The 25,378-nt window shown below is 41.7% G+C and overlaps 1 protein-coding gene across 2 annotated transcripts in view; it reads right to left on the reverse strand.

Moving 5' to 3' along the window:
* Window positions 1-5,059: 5,059 nt before the first annotated feature.
* Window positions 5,060-25,378, reverse strand: part of MARCHF3 (membrane associated ring-CH-type finger 3) — a 59,171-nt gene continuing 38,852 nt past the window's right edge. For both annotated transcript variants that reach the window (XM_059836630.1, XM_059836629.1), the window contains exons 4-6: window positions 24,107-24,314; window positions 10,867-11,076; window positions 5,060-5,520 (exon numbers count right to left, since the gene is read on the reverse strand). In XM_059836630.1, the coding sequence (XP_059692613.1) occupies window positions 5,362-5,520; window positions 10,867-11,076; window positions 24,107-24,314 (577 nt within the window). In that variant the 3' untranslated portion in view covers window positions 5,060-5,361. The remainder of the gene's footprint in view (window positions 5,521-10,866; window positions 11,077-24,106; window positions 24,315-25,378) is intronic.

Genomic DNA, 25,378 nt, shown 5'->3' on the forward strand with positions numbered 1-25,378 from the left:
GGTGCAAATTAGTTTATGGTGCTGTTGACAGCAGTTTTGTGCTAAAAATTGGTTTTTGCTTTTTATTTCCTTGTTCATGATTTTACATCACATTGGTCCAAGCAGACAGCAAACTATGGACGGAGAAATTAAGCAGTAAATTCTGTTCAACAGATGCTAATTATTCATTTCCTTCTATAAATTGTGCAATTTTAAATGAAAATTTAAATTTTTTTAAATAAAAATTTGTCTTATCAGTGTTTCAATTTGGGGGTTTCTGGACTGAAAATAATGGTTTTTATCTGTGAAACACTGCATTTCATATTCATATTGCACTGTAAGCTGTATCTGTACTTCAAGTTAAATGCTGCTGCTTTTACAGAAATGGCCACATGATAACTATGAAGGATTTTTCTCCAGGCAAAGAAATCAAGTAGCTGATGGAGAATAAAAGCTTTTAAAGCCCCTGTCCCAAAGAGGACAAGTGGGAATAATTGGTGATTTTTAGGAAGGGAGGGGAGGCTGTGTGTGATGGATGTGAATGCTTATTTAGCCTTTCCTGGACATCAAGGAAAGGCTGGGACACTTAATTATTTATAATACTCAACTGCCTCCATCACAGGATTATGGCAGAAGTTTGCTATTTTATCTCTGGTTTTGCTTGGTGTGCATTTATTGCTCAGAGCCTTTTGCTGATCTCCTGGTTTCTTTTTAGCAGGTTTGCATAAATACAGGATTTCTGTGTGCTAAAAACACTGTGATTAACCCCAAAGAAAAGCTGCATTTGGGGCATCAGTAAGGCACATTACAGCTTAAAATGATTGACTGATAGAATCTTCCTACAATTAAAAATTAGCTCTTGGATGTGAGTTTTCATAGCTGTTCTGCACTTTCAGAACAAAAAATATTATTTTTGGCAAGCAAGTCTTACTTTCTGTATAATAATAGAAGCTGTGGAATTAAACTCTGACATTGATTTACCCTGCAACTGCAGCATTTTGTTTTTGAGGGTGGTGTGTTTTGTTGTTGCTCCTAAGGGCATTTTGTACATAGGATATGAACATTTGTTCTCTATTTTGACAAGTTTTATTGGGAAAGTATTTGGTACACTTAGAATAAAGAAAATTCCCTTTGGTTTTGTAACCTTTCAGCACCAAAGGGAGGACAAGTGTTTTATAGCCTTGCTAGGTGTGGAGGACAGGCTGTCAGCAAAAGATTTAATACCTGAAAGCAGCTTAAGGGTTAAGATGTAACACTTGAGTTTTGAAAAAGCTGTCTCATTTGGAAATGCACATGAAATGAAGTTTGAAATGTGGAATAACACGGTGTATCAGTGAGGTGTCATCATTAGTGTTGGGACTAGCTCTGGTCAGTTTGGATCTAACACTAAATTGGATCTGTTGGAGGGCAGGAGGACTCTGCAGAGGGGTCTGGCCAGGCTGGATCCATGGGATGAGGGACAGCCAGGGGAAGTGCTGGGTCCTGCCCTCGGGTCACAACAACCCCCTGCAGCTCCAGGCAAGATTTAAACTGGATATTAGGAAAAGTTTCTCTGCTGAATGGGTGGAATGGGCTGCCAAGGAAGGTGATGGAATTATCCCTGTGAGTATTCAACAAAACCTGTTCATGTGGCACCTGGGGACATGGTTTGTGGTCAACATGGTGGTGCTGTATTCAATGCATCATCTTTTCCAACTTTAAAAATTGTGTGAGTCTATGAGTGGGCTTTGTATTTATAAAGATACTTTTGAATACCCAATAACTGGCAGTAAAGAGGCAGGGCTCAGTTCTGCTTGCAAGGAAAATGCTTCTTTAATTAACCAGTTCTGTGTTAAATGAAGCGCCATCTCACAAAAAGTAGCAAATAAAGATGTTTAATTATTAATAGGGAGGGTTTTTTTTGTTTGTTTGTTTGTTTGTTTCAAAGGGAGAGCTTTAGCTCTTTTAGTGCATGAGTCTGTCCCAGTATGTGTTCTCAAACCTCATTCTATGGTACCCATTGCATCAAAGGTCAGCTGCATTTATTGGCTCCGGGTCCCTTTTTGCAGAGTTGTCACTTTGCCCTGTGTGACTTTGTACTGGTGCAAAGCTGGTTTGAATAAATGAAAGGTAAATGATATTTTGAGGTCTCAGTCTGGCAGAACTGTTCAGTTGAGTAACAAAAAAGAAAAACCCAAACAACACCAAAAACTGAAGTATCTTTAATAACTGCTTCTGTTGTGACTTCCTTCCAGCTGAACAGAAAGCTGGGGTATTTCTACATCTTTATGTAATGTGATAGGCAAGTCCTGCAGGGGAAAGATTATATAAAAAAAGTAAAACTTCCTTATTTTACATTACACTCATCACACTGAATCAGGACAGGCTGCTTTTATCATTTGCAGCTTAAAATACTGGCTCAAATACTGTTGAATACTGTTCCTTCCATGTAACTTCTTATCTGGAAAAGGAAAATAAATGGCAAGGTCAGCTGCATGAGAAGAAAGCATAAAGTTGCTGAGAGAGAAGTTGAGTGACATTTATAAAAGATAAAAAGGTGGTCACTCATCCTGTCATTAATTATGTTCTTTAATTAATTTTGTTTTTTAAGGAGAACATAACAAATGTGTCATTGTTTTGCCAGAATCTTTGCTGGCTGAGGCTTCTGCTGTGGCTAATTTTGTCTTTCACTTCTATTCAGACAGAAATAGATGTTGCTGTTGTTGTAGAAAATATTCTGTAATAATCTGGTTTTAATAATCTGCTGTAATAATCCAGTTTTTTATGGAAATTTGGGCTTGGTGTGACATCTACAGCATCAACTCGTGGAAGAAAAATCAGCTCCCATCTGGGAGATCCTTCTGTCTGTAAATCTTTAGAGCAGGAGTGGGATTAAGAGGTAATATCTCTCAGCTCCCAGTTCTTATGTTTTAGGAAAAACAAGGAAGAGTGCTTTTTTCCATGGCTTTAATGTTGAGTGTCTGAATGGATTTTTCCTGCCACTTTTTTTTTCCTCAAGAAAATCCATGGGACACTACTGTGACTTCACCAGACAGTTCTGCTGTGCTGCTGCATCAAGCACAGAAACTGGGGTTAGTGATGTGTGTGCTAAACTGGACGATGCATTTTCCTCTGTCTGCTTCAATATGCCTTCTTCAGGTAAGTAAAGATGTCTTTACACAAAAAAACAAACAAAAAAAAATTAAATAGTACAGATGAGCTGAGCCAAGCAAACTGTGCCAATCTCTGTGCACAGACATTGATTGCAGCTTCACTTGAATAAATGTTTCCCTGAATGTTTTGCCGCTTAATTCCTTGTCTCCCTGATTTTTGGTTTCACAAGGCAAACCTAACAATAGCACTCACTAAAAATAACAATTCTTTCAAAGAATTCGAGAGCAGTAATGAAGTTCTGAAGAAAGCTTTCCTAAAGTATATGTTATAGGCATTAAAACACTGACAGCATCCTGACCCAGCTAGATTTGCTTTATTTCTTTGCCCCTGGCCAGCAGATATTTTTTTAAAATCTGGAATTACACTTAAGTGCATGTTCAGTCTTCATTCCAAATAATTATTTACAATTGGGAAGAGGTATTAAAAAAAATAAAATAAAGCACTACAGGACTTAGGCTATCACAGAGATTGTGATATCTTTATCTGCAGAGCCTTGTTTAGTTTTCTCAGGAAGAGAAGCAGTTATTCAGAGCCAAACATGAGCCACCCCAGCTCAGACTGATGAGTACAGATCTGCAGGTTCAGACTGATGAGTACAGATCTGCAGGTTCATGGCTTTCCTACACATCTTGGCTCATTGTGTAAGTGCCTTTCTGTTGGAATGAGGCTGTTATTGCTTTATATCCCCATGATTCTCCTATCCCCATGACTGACAGTCACAAAGAACATTGTTAAATAACATGCTCACAGCTAGACTGGTCTGCAGACAGAATAAAGAAATTTAACAGATTTGGCTTTGTGTACTAAGCTTTTTCACCCCCCAGGGCACACACAAAACATCAAATAACTTCTTGTCTGATAATAAATACCCATAATACCTCGAACTTTATGAATAACAAATTATTAGCCTTCCTGCTATGTCTTCCTTTTGATTTTCAGTTCCTGCAGTTTTTGGAAAACAAAGCACATGGTGGTACTGCCATCCATGCACAATTCTAAGAAATTTATCTGTTCAGAGGGGCTCTGTATCAATTTCTAATTCTTGCAGCATTTGGCAATGAGATTTTGTGTAGTTACTCAAAATAAGTCTCTTCTGGAAGTGAAGAATTGCTGAATGAACTAGGCATAAAACCAAGGGGAAGCAGATAAAGTCACCCAGGAATAAGGTCTGGTTTTACACTCCAAATTCAATTTGGTCACCATAGAAGACTGTTATTAAATATTTTTAATTTTTTTTTTTGTCTCAGTGCTACCATGAGAGGTCAGGGTTTGCACACGCTCTGCCAAATCCTACCTGTCAAGCTGGAGTTTCTGCTGCTTTAAAATAGTGCTGTTCTTCATGCAAGATGTGTCCCCGCTTCCTAAAACTTATCTGATGATCTCATTCATTATGTATGCAGAGCTTTCCCTATACAAAAGTAAGCTGTGGAGTTAAATTCAGCCTGTTATAAATGCAGGATATGTTGGCTAAGTTTGAATTCACACCAGCAGAATGTGCACTTTACTGAAGAATGTGGTGCTTCCTCATGGAAAAGTAGAGGTTTTTAATTTTTTTTTCCTGAGTGCTATGTACTATAATACTTTTGGCAGGAACATTATTGCAATTTGTGTGATTTTTCTCTTGCACATGCTAGAGTCATAACTGAAGAATCTTCCTGTCAGACCTTCCCTGCCAAATAGGAAACAGGTAATACAATTTTCTAATCACTTTGTAGCATTTAAATAATGTGCCAATTTGTAGAGCTCATTGCACACAGATTTTAATAATCAAAACATTGGTATAATGGACCTGCAGATAAAATCAAACGAGGAAATGCCATTGCTGCACTTTACGAAGCAGAAATGAATATTGGTTACTGTCCAGCTGCCTAAAGAAACAGTACTGTAGGAGCAAGAAATCATAAAAACAAAGCACTTTTTAAACCTGTTTTGCATTGTTAATTACCACAGTTTAATACTTTAAACAATAAAAAAAGTTTGCATCACTCGATGACGCAACAATTAACATATTTGCAGAATCCACAGGGTCCCTGCTCACTAGACACGTTTAGCAGCTTAGCAAATGCCACAGATGACTGCAGCATCCATGACTTGAATTCTGACTCTGATTTATCCCTCTGCAGTCAGTCTTTAAATCCAAATTGCACATTCCTGGCTGTTGGACGCTGACCAACCCCGACGGGTCTGAGGAAAAACAAAACACCTTTAGTGTGCAGCTGTGCCCCAAAATCACACGATTGTCTCCTTGGAGCTCCTTTTGAGGGGCTGCAGGCCCAGCAGGGACTGCTGGGTGGAGGGGACGTTGGCAGATTTTGGGATGAGGAGCATCACCCGCTGATTGTTCCGACGCCACTCGTGGTACAGCCGGCAGTGGTACCTGAAGGACACCTGGGGACAGAAGGGACACGAGCTGCCTTCAGTCACTGCCACCCTGCAAGGACTCAGCTGGGGCTCCAAATGCCTCCCAGTGGGACAAAATGGGGTGAGAACTGGTGAAAAAAGAGACCCACCACGCCCCAAGGTGCCAGAGCAGAGGAGAAAAGCAGCCTGTGACTATTTTACCTCTCATTCCCCTTTTTTCAGAGCCTGAATAATCAGACATCCTGCCTCTGCCTTTCCCAAGGGCTCTTGGCACACATGGAATGAGAATTTGGGATATCCCCTCTTGCCTCAGGTTGCTAAATTGACAAAGAGTGTAATTGTTTGCAGGCAGATGAACACAGGTGTGCTCTGCCTTGTAATACTTTACTGCTGAATGCATCAAGGTTGTGCTTGCACAGAGGCAACATGTGTGTCTCAGTTTAGATTGTCTCTGAAAATTATTTTTTGTTGTTGTTCTTATCATGTAATTTCAACCTTTATGTGGAAATGTGTGATCGCTGTGGAGATGCAAGATAGCTCAGCCCCATGTATTTAAAAAATAGTTTACAACTTGTTTTAGTGGCAGACAAGCATTGTGGGAGTTGAAGCTGTGTAAGAAGATGTGTATGTGCAGTTAAAAAAAAAAAAACAAAAAAAAAAAACCCACCAAAAAAACCCACCTACCAACAAGCTGTAAATTTTGAGAGAAATGTGCCAAGTGATGATAATTTTCTTCTTGAGCTGTGGGCAGGAGTTGACCCATGCACTGTATCCTTTCCATACTGCAAAAACAACTAAAGAACTAAAGAAATGTACCTTTTAACTAAAGAAATGTACCTTTTAATGATGTCATATAAGGGCTAAAAATAATTTTTTTTTCTTTATTTAATTGGACCTTTTCACAGTTGTCTGAGGGAAACCTATAAAGCTTTTGTTTTACTAAGCAGTTTTGCAAAGACAGCTCTTCAGATTGATTCCCCCAACTTTCAACCTCCTCTCCTCCCTCTGAAGGAAAGCATCTTGCATCTTCTGTTTCTGTGGAACTGTGTGTATGAAGGAATATGAGAAATCTCTTCTCAAAAGACGCTGCAGGAAGGGCAGAAATCACTTGGAGTGGTGAGGAGGGTGAAAACACCCCAACACCTGCAAAGCTGGATGTCCTGTGAAATGCTGTGACAGCTTCAGGAGAGGGAGCTGGAGTTCAGGTTGGGTTTTCAAGCAGCACAACATGAGATTCTTTGAGCAATAGCTGCGGTGTTAAACTAGGTATGTATGTTATACAAGAGAAAGCAAAGTTTTAAAATTAAAAATAAAATTTAAATTTTAATTAATTAATTAAAAAATTAAAATTAAAATTAAAATTCATAGTTTAAGTAACAATCCCATTTTTGTGTTTGGAGCTTTCTTCTTGGGAGGACCAGGTGCTTTTTTTTGGAGGGGGGGGAGTGTTAAAAATATAGAGTAAAAAGCAGCAGTGTCTTATGGATAACTTGTCTGTTTTAGAGGGAGGGATAAAACAGCTTCTGGGATGCTAAAGATAGCATCCCTGCTGCTCACTGGGATAACTGTGGTGTGTAAATAATCTGTATGCCAGCTTTTGCCTCCAGAGAAAGAAAGCTGATTTACTGCAAGTAAAACAAAGTTTTAGCTCTCTTCATTTCCCCAGGATCTAAAGGAATATTGTGTCATCCTGTGTGTCATTTACCCTGCAGATCTGAACTTATTCCCTGCTCAGCCATAGCTATGTAACAGGATTCTCCCACTCCTGAAAGTGACAAGGCATGTGCTGCTGAAGAATTCGATGAAATTAACACTTCTGTGTGTGTGGGACCATTCCTTCCTGCACAGCAAGGGGAGCCTGGAGCCCTCCCAGAGGCAAACCCAGGCTGGGGCTTTCCTACCTCACTGAAAGGAGGGTTATTTTGCCTCCCAGCTTCAATCATTTGATGATTCACTCCCCAAAAGGCCTTCCTGCCTTGCCCTTCTCAAATGAACACAGTGCTTCCTTAGCCCATCCATCTCCTGCGTCCCCAAATAACAATTTAAAATGGAATTACAGCTGTCATCAACTGAGCGAGCATCAAAGATACTGGCTTTGATTAAATCAACCAAGGTTTGCATTTCTGTAAGGCTCAGTACCACCAGCATGTTCTCCAAGAGCCAATAGCACATTTTCCTGAGTGCTCTAGAAGGGGTAAAATTTAAAAAATGAATATAAGGGATTTTTGCCTCTTACTCTGCAACTGCAACACCCAGAGATAGGGACCAAAGTTGAGATGCTGCAGTAGTCTTAATAAACAAGATTGTGTCACAGCTAATTAAATCCACCTGAAAAAATTGCCTTTTACCCCTTCCAGCAATTTGGTGAGGGTGAATTAAGCGTGCTAGGTAAATCGTTCAGCATTTTGGTTTCTAAGACAGCCATACACGAAGGAAATTTGAACAATATTTGCTTGCATACCTGGCAGGCACATCTACACCCAGCAGTGCAGGAAAAACAAGTGTGGCCTCCCTGCTGGAGTACATGGCCTGTCTCAGGAGAGTGCTGCTGCCTCCCAGAAAAGCAGAAAACAGCAAAAAAGATGAACTAAAAAGATGAGGCTGAGGCAAAACTCTGAGCTTTCCCTCCTGCCTGCATTCCTCCGTGGGTGAGACAGGGTTCACAAATGTGCAAATGAGATTTCCCTTTCACAGCTTTCTCGGAGATACTCGTGAGGAAGTGTGTGGGTTTTGTGCTCCCCTCACACCCCCTTTTCCTCAGGGCTCAGCACGGGGTGGGGGGTTCTTTCTCCACCAATGCAGGTTTTTTAAAGGTGCCACCTCCTTTGCAGCTTACATGGGTGCAAATCTGCTGGAAGGGGTCTGGGCCAGAGTGTGGCCGTAGGTATGAGGGGCCATGAGTGAGGGGCAGAGCTGCAGGATGTGGCCATGCCACGGTGTCCTGGCTTGACTGTATGGTGCTTGTATCCCCAGTCATCTGTTCTGTTTGTGCTGAATAATGAGTTTTGCACCTTTAAGACTTGTACCGAGAGTGAAGGGGGAGAGAAGAAGCATGGAGTTTCTTTTCAGAAACTGCACTCACTCCTCCACATTCCTGCTCCTGGACTGTGATGTCTGCAAATGGACAGACAGCAGGACAGAGCTCTCCTTTGCTTTTAGTTAGTTTTAGCTAGCTGAGGCAAAGAAGTTCCCAGGACTGTGGGGTTTTTTCCCCCTTTTCTTTGGACCTGTTTAGACCTTCTCCAGACTGAACACCACAAGAGCACCGGCAGCTCACACCTGTGACCCACCGGGCCGGGCCTGGGCCGCGGCATTTCCAGCACCGCAGGGACTCGTAAGGGACTGAGTGAGCTGAGCTACAGCCCACGGAGGGGACTTTCTGAGTTTGTCTCTCTTTTGGAGCAGTAAGCGGTTTTATTGTTTAGTATTGTTTAGGTTTTATTGCTTAGTCAACAGTTTTTTCCACTTTTCTCCAAGGAGGTGTTTTCTCCCAAAGCGGTTGGGAGAGGGGCCAATGTAACCTGCTTCCTAGAGGATCCCCTTTGGGGGTTGTCTCCCACATTTGCCCTGAATATCTCATAGTAGTAAACTTAAAGTTTAAAGTTTTAGATTATAGTAATATATATAAAACCAGATAGAGATTTTCAGGTGAAGACTTGTCCGTCTTCTTCACCTTCTTCTTCATGGGTTTAGGTAGTATCGTGTAATTAGATAAAAAAGTCCACATTGAGGGCCACAAATAGTTATTAAGTTAAAAGTAAAAATAATGTAAATGTCATTTCTTAACTAGACAGTTCATCCTTTAAAAGCCTTATAAAGAGAGAGCTAGAGCTCCATTTTTAATTTGTTAGAGTGAAGAACTATAGAACTTTCAGTTTGTGGGACTGTAATATAGATAAAAACTAATAAACATTGAGTCTGAACAAAGGATACTGTCTCACACATTTAATGCCAACCTTAACAAAAAAACCCCAATGAATCCACACTGCAGGAGGGAGTTTCACCAAATGTGATGCACAAAGGGTGAAGACACACCCAAAAAAAAAAAAAATTAGATGAACAGCTTGGCTGCCACAGAGGATTCAGATTCTATTCTAATGAAACATCCTGCCTTTTTTACAATTCAAAAGTATTGGATGTGGGGGAAGTCAGAATACACGTGTGCCCAGGTCTGTAAAGACAGAGTTGCTTTTCCAGTGCAGGTTAAATTGCATCCTGAACCCCAGCACGAGTCACTCTCATGCCAATCCATCCTGAGAGCCACTTGTTCTGTCAAGTTGGTGAATTGAGATAATTTACTGGCCCCAGTGAACTGACAGGCAGCTGGCCCAGCAGAAATGAGAGGAACACAGGGGACGGCTGCCAAAATGGGTGTTTATCAAGCCATGGTGTAGCAGCTCACTGAGAAGCCCAGGTTAATGCTGTCTTTGACATTTCACACCCATTTTTTTTGTGCAGTGGGAAGAGCAGGGTGGGTGCAGAGGGAGAGCACTCACAGCAATGCACTCAGACTGTGCCAGGCTGTGCTGCTGGGGCAGGAAAAACCCAGCCTGCCCCTGAGACAGCATCTTTTGTTCAGACTCAGATGTTTATTAGTTTTTATCTATATTACAGTCCCACAAACTAAGAGTTCTATAGTTCTTCACTCTAACAAACTAAAAATGGAGCTCTAGCTCTCTCTTTACAAGGCTTTTTAAGGATAAACTGTCTAGTTAAGAAATGAGCTCTACATTATTTTTACTTTTAACTTAATAACTAACTATTTTTGGCCCTCAATGTGGACTTTTTTATCTAATTACACAATACTACCTAAACCCATGAAGAAGAAGGTGAAGAAGACGGACAAGTCTTCACCTGAAAATCTCTATCTGGTTTTATATATATTACTATATTCTAAAACTTTACTGGTATGAGATATTACACACTTTTATTCATACTATACATTCATACTCCCAGTTCTATCATTTAATTTTGGAAGCCTTTTCCATGGTCTCAGGTCAAATGCAGTGTTCTCCTGAGGGTAAGTGCCTGTCAGCACAGAAAGTCCAAAATTCTCAGCATCCAGAGTCCCAACACTGCAGCATCTGTCCTAAACTCCCCTGTGCTGCTTCCCTGCCTCCCTCCTGCTGACCCCACTGGTGTTTGGCATTTGAGAATCCTTACCCCAAAGCAAACTGTCTTTCTGGTGTCCCAGGGAGCTTGAATGGTGTGGAAACAAGAGGTTTCTTGCAGGTGCAGTCTGCGCTCACCAGCACAGGAGGCAAACAGAAGCCAATCTCCGTGCCATCACCTAGAGCGCTCTGTGCGATTCATTTTCCTCTTTTTGCCCTTTCCCTTTTCCCCTCTGATTTAAATAAAACCTCTGATACTCACCAGGGTCCAAAAGAGGTAAATAGTGAAGAGTGCCACAGTGAGTGCAATGAGGCCAACAGCTTCCAGCCTACTGCTAAAGTGCAGGTGGTCCACGGCTCCTCGCAGGCAGAGCCAGCCGGAGACGGTGGCCAGCGGGGTGATGAACAAGAAGCACACCATGTCCCCAAAGAGAGTCCTCTTCTCATGCTGGGGGCCCGGGTTCCTCAGCCACTGCACAGGCACAACACAGCCAAGGCAGGTGTCAGCACAGGGAGGATTTATTTTACTCTCAGCTCAAAGCACAAACCCATCCCTTCAAGGACTGAATGTGGACGTGGCTTTTGGTGGCCCCTGGGGACGCCTCTCATGGATCTGTAGGTTTTTAATGTATAGCTCCATAGTACTTTTCTGTAGCTCCTCCAGAACTTTACACTCATATTAACACTAAAAAATTTGAAAGCAAATCAAATTGTATCAAATTTGATCCCTTGCCCTCCTGAAACATCCTCGGAGCCCCAAGAATTAGAGTACCTGCGTTCTGTGAAATTGGATTTTTAGGTTAATTTAAAATACACGGGAAGAAATCCATCTAAAACTTTTTAAACGTTTCTCCCTATCACCCTGTGTATAAGAATCAAACTTTTTGGTACAGTTACACTTCTGGCAGCCTTTCTAAATCCAGTAATGCAGCTGGCATCAGGAATGTTTTTAGTTTATGAAGATCAAGCCCAAGCCTTTTAGTAGCTGGAGTTTTTAATTAAAAGATTCTTTTTAGGATAGGCATGTATGTGATAATTGTATTAATCATGATACATTTCAATCTAGGCATAGATTAATTAATAAGGCAATTAAAGGAGTGGTTTTGGTTGAAAAGAAAGGGGGAGATGTTGGGGCACACAAGACAGATGATGGACTTTGGACCTGGTTAACGTAAGAGGTTTGATAACATCATGCCTTTGCAAAAGCAAACAGAACTTTTAGGATTGCAAGAAGATTCAATCAGACAGGTTCACCAGAAAAAGAAGATTACACCAGGCTTCTGCAAGCAAGAGATGTTTAAAATGCATAAGTTTGTTTATGTGATCTTTAACCCAATCATTGTAGTGAAACATTACTAGCCTCCCTAAAATAGTATATAAGCATTCATACCCCACAATAAATCGGATTCTGATCATCAAATCAGTCTTCCCTGTCTCTCTCCATCACTGACACTTTTCCTGCCCTCTCTCACATTTCAGAATAAGAAGCCAACCCTTTCTAACAGGTTCTTGGAATTCTGTTTAGTCTCACTCTCAAAAAGAGAACTTCTAACCAGCAAACCTTGTTTGTCACCAGAATTTGAGAGGCATAACAAAATGTAGGGCAAACAACCTCTTGGACCAATTCCAAGGGACAGACCCCAGGGCAACAAGTCTCTTACTGCATATACCTGCTAAATATACTAATTAATTAACTTTATTATAATTAATACTAATTAATTTTTAAAATTGTAGAAATCCTGTATCATTCACTTGCATACCTACACTTTGTGCACCAGAAAGCTTTCATTAAAGAACTGCTTTTTATCTTACCACTCTTAATATTGTTTTCCTTTGTTTTTTAGGCAACACTAGAGATCTGAATTTCTCTCCCTTGCCTCCTGCTGGTGTCCACCTTTATCTGTACCCACAGTGTCATTTATTCAGCTGTAAAGGCTGCCTTGAGAAGTGTTTTAAGTAGTGCTGCCCCTACTTTTTGCCCACTGGCTTCTTTGAAAAACTCCCTTCTTAATGTGTAAACGAGCGTGCAGAAAATATTTTAACATTTTCCACACTATTTTAGGATTTTTTTTTTCTTACATTCTGCTTATAACATTCACAAAGCCATTTTCAACTTGTTTTCAGATACCCCCACATTTAAGCAGGGTTCAATGCACACAAGGTTATTTTTATTAAGAGGGTATTAATCTTGAGAAACAGAGTGCCTGAAAGTCAGCTGCTGAAGCAAAGGTTAGGGTTGAACAGCTATCAAGCCCACACGCCCACATTTCTATAAACAGGATTTGAGATAGCAGAGTTGAAAGAAGTTCCTACAACAGTACATTGAGGTCTTATAATTAAAAAAAAAAAAAGAAAAAGAAAAAAACAAAACAAAACAAAACAAAAAAAAAAACTAAGCCAAACATCATCACACAAGTCAATATTTGAACAGGAAAACTACCCAGCCCTGAACTTTTTGCCAATGTGAGTTGTAGGGTTCGGTCAAACCTGTTCTGCAGCGTCCCTTTATGGGTTTTTGGGGCCAGTAGAACCAGATGAGGCTCATGCATCCCTAAAAACTTTGGTCCTCTTATTTCTGCAAGTGTGTTACACATTGGCAGTAGAAATCCTGTCTCATGTACAACTCAGGAATTTACAACACAAAAAATATGTTCATAAAATATTTTTTTCTTTTTTTTTCAGGATGTAGGCTTTTAACTTGCTTGAACACCTCTGAAATGCTAAGGAAGTGCAAAGCACTTTAAACCAGCTATGTATAACTGTGAGTAAGTTGTAAGGGAAGATGCCATTTAAAGACGGAGGCTCAAAATTGGTTTTTTCTGCTCCTTCACCAGGACAGATAGTAACCAGCTGTGGTCAGTTTACCCTAAGAAGCAGCTAAGCCCCAACACAGCCATTTCCTCGCCTCTCCACCCCATCAGTATGAGGGGGACGACAGCAACAGGCTGCAAGCAGAGTTTTCTTCAGCAGAGCTTGTGCAAAACAAGTGGACACACATTTGCATTTGCACTTCTTTTTTACTGTCACTTTAAAGGGAATGCTAAAAAGTGACTAAAAGTCTCACACTACTTGCCTTGTAGCTTTCAATCCATTTACTTAAAAACAGCAGCAAGGGTTTATGCACAACAGCTCCAGGTTATATCTGGTTGCTTCTGAAAAGACTGATTGCAGCCTTCTCCTTGTTTTCCATTTCCAGGAGTCCCTGCAATGTGAAACCACTAAAAAACCAAGAGGAGCTGAAAGCACCTGATAGCAGAGATTGTGCTTTTAAAGGTCTTAAAGACTGCAAAAAAAAAAAAAAAAAAAAGGTTTTGTGAAAAGCACTTGTTTGAAAGGTGACCTGGAAGAGAAATGCTGGGCATTTGTACGCTTCTCCTTGACCTCAACAGGAATTGCAGGTGTTCACCACTTTCCCAGGACAGATTTAAACATTTTGGCACCCGTGCCACTCAGGTAGGGCAAGAAAGAGTTCCCAGTTCAGTGTAAGGAGGAAGAACATCAGGAAGCAGGGAGGGAGGAACACATGTCAAGGCATGTGCTTTATCCCCACCCTGTGACTGTCATTACAGACAGAGCAGTGCACCTGAATTAAGACAGCATTTTTCACTGTGCCATCAAACCTGATTGAAAGTTTGAGCAGATTAAAATGGTGTAGAGCTGCTTCACAGGCTGATGGCTGCCTGCTCCTGATGCCCTGTGGCACATGAACAAAGAGACAAACCCAAGCAATTCAAATATTAGATGAGGCTGTGACAGCAAGAGTAGTATTAAATAATAAATAAAGGCATCACAATTCTGCAGTCTAACCTCAAAAAGCGGGAAGGATTTCATTCGCTAGCTCTGAAGTATAAGTCAAAAGCAAAGATTAAGCAATTTCAGTGTACAGATTCCAGTCACAGCACTTATTTTTCTCCTGAAGCAGTGCACACCTGCTTCTAAATCTGCTTCTTTTTCTAGTTTTCAGTCATTTGTTTTGGGAATGGAATGGACACAGTCAATTTATAGCCAAAAACCTAAGTCAGCAGATCCTTTTGTGCAATTCATACCCACACAAGAATCCTAACGAAGCCCTGAGCTGATTAATTGCTGTGGCAGTATGGTATGGACTACCCTGCTGACCAAGAATGAGATGTAAGGCCAGATGAAGCTGTCAGATCTGCACTGTGACACCCTGAAATCTGTCCTATTAAAATGTGTCAACGTGCCCAATTATCTCTGCAATAAATCCAGACTCTCAGAGTGATAATTTCTATTTAGGGGAGCAGGGGAAGAAAAGAAAAAGGAGGTATAAAAAGGGTCATGTTTGAAGTAAAATGCTGGCCTGCCTGGCTTTTTGTGAAGTGAAATCTTAAAGTGATCAGTGTTCCCTGTTCCTGATCCACTGGTAACTGGAGCTGGAGTAATAAGACATGAAATGACTCCAGCAATGGCAGCAAAAATTATTTCAAGAACTTTAAGCACAGCACCTCATGCAAAACCCAATCTTGGCTCTAACTGAGACAAGCCAAGAAACCCTTTGAGAATCCAGCACCTCAGAGAGATGGGGGTTAACATTTATCTCAACAAAGTCACTCTCTAAATGCATCCTGGGGAAAGCCAGAAGGGAGAACTGAAGGGGGCCATCAGTGAAGTTAAAGTGCTACTTAAGGTGAGGGACAAGGTAGATTAGATGGATAAGAATAGATGGATAATTGTTGTCCCCCAATTAAATTAGGTATAAGAATCGGAAAAAAAATCCCCATCATTCAAAGGATCCTGGTCTGGAGCAGCGAAGAAGAGCAGCTTAGGCTAAACCCATAAAAGCTGACAGAGTTTTGAGAAGGATCTTGCTTACATCCTGAAAGAGATTTTTGATGTACTGCATTTGACTTGACAAAACACTGTGAACACACCTGAGGCTCCTCCACCCCACACACAGAAAGATTTGCTGCAGTCACTTCACAAAAGTGAAATTGGAGGAGGAAATCATTGGAGCGAGCAGCAGTCAAGGACCAGAACACCTGGAGAGGCTCAGGCTCCCTGAATTTATCTATCCTAACCAAAATGAGCTGCCAGCAGAGCACTGCTGTAAAACACCTCCAGTATTCCGAGCTGCCTCACCACTGCCAAAGGCCAAACCCTGGAAGTACTCATCTCTGCAGGTCTAACTTCAATTAGATGACTCACAGATGTAAAAGTAAAGCGTGGGCACAGTGTTTTTCCTGATCAGAGCCTAAGGCTACCATCTGTTTCTGCTGGAGAGCCCCTTCTGGTTCAGTTCATTTTCCTTGGAGAAGTGATTTTAAACATTACTGGAGTCACACCACGAAGCTGGGCATAGAGGAAGGAATTATCTCCCCTAAATGCATTGTCCTTTATCCCAAAAATAGCTCATTGCACATCAAAACTTATCAGTTTATTTTGTAATTTTCACGCTGATGGCTCAGCAGTGAGTCCTGGTGGAAGCAGGCTGTACACAAGCTGAAGTGATGGAAATTACTGTGTTTTCTGTTTTCTGCCACCAATGGGAGCATTTTGCCTTGGGCTTTAAGCAGAGAAAGGCTGATATTCCCTCTTTTTTTCAAAGAATAGTTCTTTGGAATGAAGAACATTTTTAAAGATCAGGAGAATCATTTATTGCTCCTCCTCCTCCCATTTATTGTCCATCCCCAAATACTGCATCTGAGCAAAATTTTTTTTTCTAATGCTGTTTTTACTTGAAATATCCATTTTAACATTTTTCAGTGAAATGTTTTGAAACTTGGCTTAACTACGTGCAACTAAAAAAATAAAATCTCCCAGACTAGAATGGTATAATATGCTTGTTTCCACTGCCATGAAAGAGTTTGGGTGACTTGAAACTTTCCTAGGTTAATGTTTTTCCAAGGAAAACAAACATTTGACAGTTACTTTTTTGGCAGAAAAAATATTTATGCTCCAGTTTTTGGGTCTCCTCCTTATATCAAACATTCTGTTACTGGCACAGTGATATTGTCTTCAGTAGATGCCTATAGAAAGGCCACGGTGACAGCTCACAGAGATGTTTCTTTGGTCTCAAAAGTGTATTTGAGAATTGGAATCATCTCTGTAATGTTATTGTGCCAATATCATGGCCTCTTTGCCAATGAGTCTGCTCTCATTTAAGTTTGACCCCTATTTTAACTCAAATTGCAGGAAATATTTTAAAATGTGGATGTCTTAATGAGCCAAGGCTTCTTTTTTGAAATAGCAAATAAATTTTGCATGTTTCTGAAAGGGGAAAGATTACATTTTCCATTGTAAGGAAGGTGTATGATAAAACTTTAATTTTTGTTTTGTTTTGTTTTCTAGAAAGAGTAAATCACAACACAGACAGCTACACCTAGGGTTGGTACCTCAGTGTGAGGAGATCGCCATAGGCTGTGGTTGCTGTCACACCACAACTAAATTTTCGTTTTAGACCTTGGGTCACTTGCCAGCTGAAAAACAGGAGCAAGAAATTGGGCAGGGAAGGCAAGAGACCAGCATGGGTCAGTGGGAACCTGCTGGCCAAAGGAAAGAAGCAAATAAATGCACAGGCAGTGAAAGCAAGAACAGGTGACCTGGGAAGAGTCCAGAAATTAAATTCTCTAAGAGGTTGTGGAGGGCTGGGCTCAAGAGGGTCCAGGTGAAGCTGGAACTGAACCTGGAAAGGGGGAAAGAGCACCAGGATGTTCTAGAGCTTCATTAAACACGACAGGAGGTGACAGGAGGTGTTTCCCCCACTGCAAACAGCACTGGCAGACAGGTGACAGGCATGGGGAGACGCCTGAGGTACCCAACAGCTTTTCTGCCCCAGCTCCAAAGGGAGCCTCTCCTCCCAGCCCTCCAGGTGGATGCAGAGCAGGATGGGCACTGGGGAGCAAAGGCTGTGCCCTGGAAGGAGAGATCCTGCTCAGGGCCAGCTGAGGAGCCTGGAAGTGCTCAGCTCTGTGGGACCTGATGGGATGGAGCCCAGGCTGCCCAGGGAATTGGCTGGGGGAGCTGCCAAGCCACTGCCCATGACACTGGAAAAGTCCTGGCAGTCAGGCGAGACCCCAGGTGGCTGGAAAAAAGGGAAATATTGGACCTGCCTTCAAAAAGTGTGGAAAAGAACAGCCTGGGAACACCCAGCTGAATTCCCCTCTGTGCCTGGGGAGGTGATGGGACAGACCCTCTGGAAGTTCTGCTGAGGCTCCTGGAGCTCAGGGAGGGGATTTGGGGCAGCCAGCACAGCCTCACCAGGGACAAGTCCTGCCTGACCAACCCAGTGGCCTTCCGTTGATGGGGTGGCCACACCAGTGGACAAGGGAAGGGCTAGAGATGTAACTTACCTGCAAAAAGAGTCTCCCAGAACAGCCTTCTGTCCAAACTGGGGAGGATGGGTTTGATCATGGACTGCTGGAAGTGTTCCAGGCCAGGTTTTATGGGGCTTGGAGCAGCCTGGGACAGTGGGAGGTGTCCCTGCCATGGCAGGGGGTGGTACTGGATGAGCTTTAAGGTCCCTTCCAGCCCAAACCATTCAGTGATTCTGATACACAAAGCTCCTCCAAGCAGCATTAATACAGTGGTTCATAGAAGTGGGTTTCATGTTTCTGGATCAGCTTCTAAAAAAGGGTTAGTAATTCTCTGGCAGTGAAAACAAATAGCAGAGCTTGCTAAGTCACACTAAAGAAATCTACGAAATGTCTTGCAGGTCCAGTTACACAATAGTATAATGTTTTAACATTAGCCTGGCTCACCGCTGTTCTGTTTTCCACTAGCCACTTTTAATTTACAGTTCTGGGGATGGTTGTATCAGTTAAAAGATTTCAGGATGTGACAAGAAAAAAAAGATTTTGTAGAACTCTGGGAAAAGCTCTGTGTCTTTCTATCTGTATTTGCAGCGCTGTCATTCTGTTTTGGATGACTATTCCCAGTTAAGCAGACAAATATATGCATCCAAGAAAATCAACAAAAATCACATTTCACATTTTAAAACAAAAGCAAAGCAGATTTGCTATTGGCAAAACTTATCTCAAGACATTGTAAATGTCCTGATCTACAAGCTCAAATATATGGGAAGCAAGGACATGATAGATAATAAATTCCTCATAGGTCTACAAATAAAGACAGAAGCAATAAATCTTACCACTTCTATTTTCTAGAAAATGTAAACTTTGACTGGCTCCTGTCAGTGCTGGGAAATGCTGCCAGCAGGAAGGACAGAGATGGATGACAACTGGGCAGTTCAGGACTATTTTACAGGACCATGATGTCCAAAGAAAAGTCACCAAACCCGTTATCTGAAACAGAAGAAGCTGTGCCTTTGGAAATTCCTGCATCTTTCCCCCATCTTGCTCATTCTTGAAGGAAATATGATTGTTCAGTTACTTTCTCCTGGGAACTTGCCTTGAGTATTTTTTGCCCTTGATTGTTATAAACTTAGGGATGAGCAGTTACAGATGAGATGGTTTGAACTGTCTGTTCACTGACAAGTAACTTAAATTTTTATTTTTTTACTGGGAGTGGGTTGCTGTTGTTAGCACTCTTGCTGCCAGTACTATAAGAAAGATTTGTGCATTGTAGCAAATCCTTGCTGCAGGGAACATAAAACAGGTACCTAATTTCTCTTTAAAGGAGAAAGAAGAGAGCATTCTGGTTTGGTCTCTGGATTTCACTCCATTAGGAATAAATAGACCCAAAAAGAAAGCATCTTGGAGAGTTTATGGTTTCAAATCCATGGTGGGGAGTTTATTACACTTCTTTTTTTTTTTTTTAATACCTGCTTTAACTCAGACATACTTCTACTGAAAATCTACATGGCTGCTTCCAATTCCCCCTGTGCGAGTTGGTTTTAGGTGGATTATTTTCACAGCCAAAAATAAATAGGTACAAAAATGTCTCTATCACCTTGCCCTTTTAATCTGCCCTTTTGGGTCAAGAAAGGAAGGAGGACAGACACACCTTAATTATCTGATCCCAGTCCTAATATGCTTATGGACAGCTGCAGTTCCTCCAAACTTTGATTTATGAAAGTTTTCCTGGTAGGTGACTATGCTGAGGAACCATTTATTTTCCTTCTGGCTTGAGGTGTGATCCTTTTATAAACTACCTGCAGCAAATTTGGTGTCTGTTCATTACAGTAATTTAATGCTAATGATTTGCTTCACTGAACAGTGGAGAGGAAAAATAAGTAAAAATAATCCCAACAGATAAAAACGTCGTGACTCAAAGTCTTGCACAGGAAATTAATTCATATTTCAGTGTAAGGCTTCGTGAGGTTTTAATTTATAATGTAAGCTCATCTTAAATACCTCATGCATAGGTGTGCATTTTAGACATTTTTTTTAATTTATTTTACCTTACTTATGTAGGCTCTATAGCCAGCAACACAGCAGGGAAAACCTGAAGTTAATTTCTGCCCAATATTGCTGTAATTATCCTGACTTTATTTTTTTTCTCCTAGTCATGCTGTTTTGCTTATGAGCTTTGTATTGTTAATTAAGTGCTTTCTGTTTGTTTGCAAAAAAAAAAAAGTGAACCAACAGATACCAAATCCTGGTTGGTTTAAAACATGTAAGTAACTTACAAGCAATACAATCCTGACTTATATGGTCACATAATACTCTTAAACCATTTTTATTTTGTAGCTGGCTGTTCCCTAACATTTTATTATTGCACATAAATATATTTGTACTGCTGCATTTCGTGCCTGCTTCTGCACTGAGCCAAGCGGAAGCAACACAGATGCAATGTGGAAATTGAAAATGAAGATGATACATAATACTTACATAAAGCTTGACTAATCTTTATGCTGAAACACAGCAAAAGCAGCCACATGAATAATACCACACATTCCTAATGCAGATTTTTTTTTTTCCCCTGTGGATTGGCTGCATTAAGAAGGCAGCTTATATAGAACTGGAAGGTCCATAAAAGCCAGTAATGGCATTCCTGCAGTTGGAAATTTCACTGTGCTGGTTTTGAGGTCCTTGGCTTGCTTGTCACAAGGAATATCACCTCTGCATATCAGCCACCATATTATAGATTTCTCTTTCCTTTGTCAGGGGGTGGAAGGGGTGGGTTCACACCTTGACTCCTTTCACTGAATCCTGCACCATTGTGAATGCTGAAGGAGGGTTTTAATCACCACCACAGTGTCTGATTCACATTCCCAGTGTGGAAACACAATTTTTTTGGGGAGAATAATGTGAGTTCCAAAAAATAAATGAACCAAGCAGCATCACAAATTCATTTTTGAGGGGCTGGATCTGCCTGACAGGCTGCACCCCCACTGCCTGCTGCTCTGGTTGGGTTTTGGGCTCTGCTGATTCCATAAGGATGGACAGAGGGAGGAAGGAATTTGGCTGAGCCACCTGCCACACCACTTGTTCCATTTCAATCTCACTGCTGCTGCAGCCTCCCCTGCTAACAGCAGGAATAAGTTCACATATGACATTTCTAGACAAGTAGAGTGCCTCAATTTGTTCCCACTGAAACAGACTTCTTCCACACCCATTCCTAAGCCACCAGGAGACAGTGATCAGTTTCATGAAGGGATGAGGAAAAAACATAATAGCATGGTTATTTTTTTGTTTTGTTGGGGTTATTTTGTTTTGTTGGGTTTTGGTTTTTTGGTTTGGTTTTTTTTTTTTTTTTTGGTGGGGTTTTTGGTGCCTGTTTTGTTTTGTTTTAGTTTGGTTTTGTGGTTTTGTGTCTTTGGGTTTTTTCCCTTGGGTTTTTTGGTTGTTGTTTTAGGGGTTGTTTTCAGGGGGTGTTGTTTTCTGGTTTTTGTGGGGTGTTGTGTTTTTTTTTTTGTTTGTTTGTTTGTTTTGTTTTGTTGGGGTTTTTGCTTTGTGTTTGCTTGTTTGGTTGTTTGTTTTGGTGTAGGGTTTTTTGGTCCTTTGAAAAAGAGTATAATACATTTTGGGATAGTCAGAAATCCATTTTTTCCCCCTCCTGGTGGAAGATCTCTCAGAGAAAAGGTCAATAGGATGACTGATTGCTTTGAGCATTTCTTCTCTACCTGTCACTGACCCCTGAATGGGATGCATTCACTCTGTGAGACAGGGCCTGTTGAGGAGTTACTGTGTAGGTTTTTAGAGTCTGTGCTCTATAAATCACTTTATGAGTACAATAGCCCCTCTTGACCTACTAAAATGCATTGGTAAAACTCATCACTCACCTCCAGTGAGAGGAGGACCATTTACTCTTTCCATTACCTAGGTCAGGGGAATCTTTGGAGGACTAATCACCTCACTACTAAATGAAGAGAACTTTGATACCCTGCCCCAGAACCTACACACCCTGTAGTGTTAAAAGCAAGTGGCCACTTTGGCTTGTCAGTCCTCTAAAGAGTTTTTGTGAGGAAAGGGCCGACTACACCTGATAAACCTCCTGCCATGTCCTCACACTCTAGGGAACACAGAGAGACAGGCATGAAGGTGCTTTTTGGACACAGAAGATGAGGGAATCTGGCAACTTATGTCTGCTTTATTCCTGATTTGGGAAATTTCAGGTTTTTGCTGCAATTATTTGCGTGGGAAGGTCTTTGCATTTCAAAGCACTGTGTATTAAATAAGTAGAAATGTCCAGGACAAACTTAAATTACACTGTCAGAAATCAAGAACTTTGATTATCTTTCTGCTTAATTTGCCCCCTTGGCATACAGCTCATTTTAGTTACTCTTTGTCTTTGCTGCTCTGGAAGTACACCTTTGGAAGTACACCTTCAGCTTTGGAAGGTGTACTTCCAGCTTTGGAAGTACACCTTCATTTTCCTTCTAAACTGAAAACATATTCCTTTTATAAGATTACAAAGGATTGGGGTTTTTTTATGACCTTTCCTGCAACTGCACCCAACTGTTGATTTCTGCACTGAAATACTGTGGGTGTAAGCAGCAGAGAAGTCAGAAAATAATGAGCTGTAAAGCTAAAACCATTTAGCTATGTTTCAAAAATGGTCTTGTTCAGGATTTTCATTTGTCCTCAGCAAACAGAAACAACTGGCAGGTTTACCATTATTACTCTAAACATCATTACTGCTGTTTCTACTACTTATTACTGCTTTTGCCCAAAAGAAGCCCCATTTCATCAGGGAGAAATCAAGCAGCCACCATGCCCCATCCTGGGTAGGGTCAGCTTTGCTTTCAACTCCTTCCATCATCAGCAGCTCTGGCTAGCACCACATCCAGTTTGTGCAGAACAAGCCTCACCAGGAGCCATCACAAAGGGAGCAGTTTCCAGAAGCTGGGCTCTAAAATCAAACTGTGATGCCTCATCATCACTTATCTTTCTTCTCAGAGGGCGGATTCAGAGTGGCATCATCCTTGCACCAAAGATTGAGAGGAGAACCAGACAGCAACCCAGAGAGAGCCAATCCCAGCTGGCCAGGACCTGCTCTGGGTGCAGGACTTGTGCTAAATGCCATGACATGTACCTTTTGAAGGGGGATCCTGAGGAAGAATGAAGATATCCTTAGGCTCAGACACAAAATGTGCATTCCTATCTCAATTAAAGCAATTTTGGTAGTGTTGAACTGCTCATCCCCTGACCCACCTCCCAGTCAGTTCTGTCCTGTGTCCTCTTCTCTGTGAGCAGGAGAAAAACAAAATGCTCCTTCCCCCTACCCATTTTTAACACTGTACCTCCCTCCACCAGTTCTGACACAGTTTAAAGGAACAATTAAGATGCACAGGAAAGACATTTTGTCCTGAACCCAAGCTCTGCATGTAGGTGTCTGTGTCACCAACAGATACAAAATGGTTCTTCAGATTCATTTTGCCAAAATGTAGCTTGTATTTCACTTTTAATTACAAAAGAAACCCTAACTTTGCTTCACCTTTTCCCAAAATAAAATAAGGGAGGGGAAAAAGTCATTAGCAGGGTCAAGAGGTTGAACTTGTTTTGGTTTCTTTTCTTTTCCTGAGGACCAAAAACACCCTAAAACCTGGGAAACTTAATGAAGCTGCTATCTATAGTTGGCAAAAACTGAATTTTCATTGATAAGGGAGAAACAATTGTCCAATTCACTTTTGAGTCAGGCACATAGGCAAGAATGGGCCAAAAGGTGACTCACAAATGTCTAAACACACCAGATACTCAACAAAAACCATTCCTTCTTGTGGGCTTGACACATAAACTGGGTTTTCAGGGATCCTAGGATTGTTACCTCTCAAAAGCAAGAAGAAATAAATAAATTTCTGACCTAAATTTAACATTCTGAGTCCAGAGACTTCACCCACATTCCACAGAAACTTCAACTTACCTCTCTTCCACCCTCAGCCAAGCTGGCTGGCATCCCAGGAATTTGCTGCAAAAAAGCCCCCACTCAGGTTTGCAGTGAAGCAAACCCACTTGATCCCACCCTAAAAATTTGGTTTTGATTCCCTCTAAAACGAGGGGTTCTGCCCCATCCCACCCTTTCCCTGAGCTCCCACCCTCACATTGCCCAGCCCCATTGGAACCACAGAACCTTTGTGATGCCTGCATGGAAGCAGGCAGGATTTTTCCCAGCCAAAACTGAGATTTCAGGGTCGCACTGACCTCCACCAGTGGCCTGGGCTTGCGCTCCACTGCAAACCTGAAGTGGCAGAGCTCACAGTAGCTGGTGTTGGAGGAGGACAGCCAGCGCTCCAGGCAGCTGCGGTGAATGGTCCCCAAGGTCCCCGTGCACTCACAGGGGGACAGCAGCTCCTCGTGGCTGCTGCCCTCGTGGCAGATCCTGCAGATGGGCCGGTCATTGAAGGGGCTGCTGCAGGGCAGGGAGAGAAAAATGCTGGTCAGTGCTGGAGGGTTGTGGTGACCTGTTGGGGGGAGACGCCAATTGAATCTGCTTTCCCAGAGGAGCCCCTTGGGGGGGTTCTCTCCAAAATCTGCCCTGAACCAGGACAAATATATCCAGTGGCGCCCAATGTGAGGCTTTTCTGTTGTGAACTAGAAATATTTGCATTGCTTCGACCTCTAATTAGTGATCCAAGCTGGCAGGCTAGTGGTTTAAGGCGTTTTGGTATTCCTGCTTAAAATATCTCTTTTATTAAGGGGGGAAAGTGTAGAGTGAAAAACATCAGAGTGGCAGATGAGAGGCAGAAGACCAAGTCCTTCTGTACTCAGCATTTCCCATCTCTTCATAAAGCAGTGGTGCAGTCACCTCAGGAAGTCCCAAAATGCATCAGGGAGGTTGTAAATCTGCCTCAGCTGGGCATTTCTGACATTTCTTGGTGATCCTCTGACATAAATGTAGCCACATTTCTCCTCACAGAGAAAAGCAAGGCACAATTCTTCCCAAGAATATTTCTGGGGTTCACATTCTCTGAACCTCAGAGAAAGGAGAAGCAATTCTTATTTGCTGTGCATGTAATTGGGCAAAAGTAGAATGCAATATGGGGATTGTTTACCCAAAGTAATGGTGTTTTGTTTCCTTGGCCTATCAGGGCCAAGTGTGTGTGTGTGTGTGTGTGTGTGTGTGTGTGTTGGGACTGATGGGTGACAGCCACAAAATTTTGTGTAGTTAGAGCACAGTGATATGCAGAGTTGAGTGCTTGGCAGATTCAGTTTAGATGTAATGTAATATAGTGTAATATAGCATAGAATAATGTAGTATAATGAAGTAATTAATTAGCCTTCTGATAAGATGGAGCAGATGCATCATTCCTCCCTGCCACGGGGGTCATCCTGCTTAGATACATAAATGTTGTTTTCACTGGCCAACAGTAAAGGACTGCTGAAAGAGCAGCACTTTGCCCTGTAGCACCCCAAAGGCAGGGCCACAACTCCAGAAAAGCACATGAAGGCAGAAACCTCCTCTCCCTGGAATGG

The sequence above is a fragment of the Haemorhous mexicanus genome, chromosome Z (assembly GCF_027477595.1).
Source record: "Haemorhous mexicanus isolate bHaeMex1 chromosome Z, bHaeMex1.pri, whole genome shotgun sequence".
In the NCBI taxonomy this organism is placed as follows: domain Eukaryota; kingdom Metazoa; phylum Chordata; class Aves; order Passeriformes; family Fringillidae; genus Haemorhous; species Haemorhous mexicanus.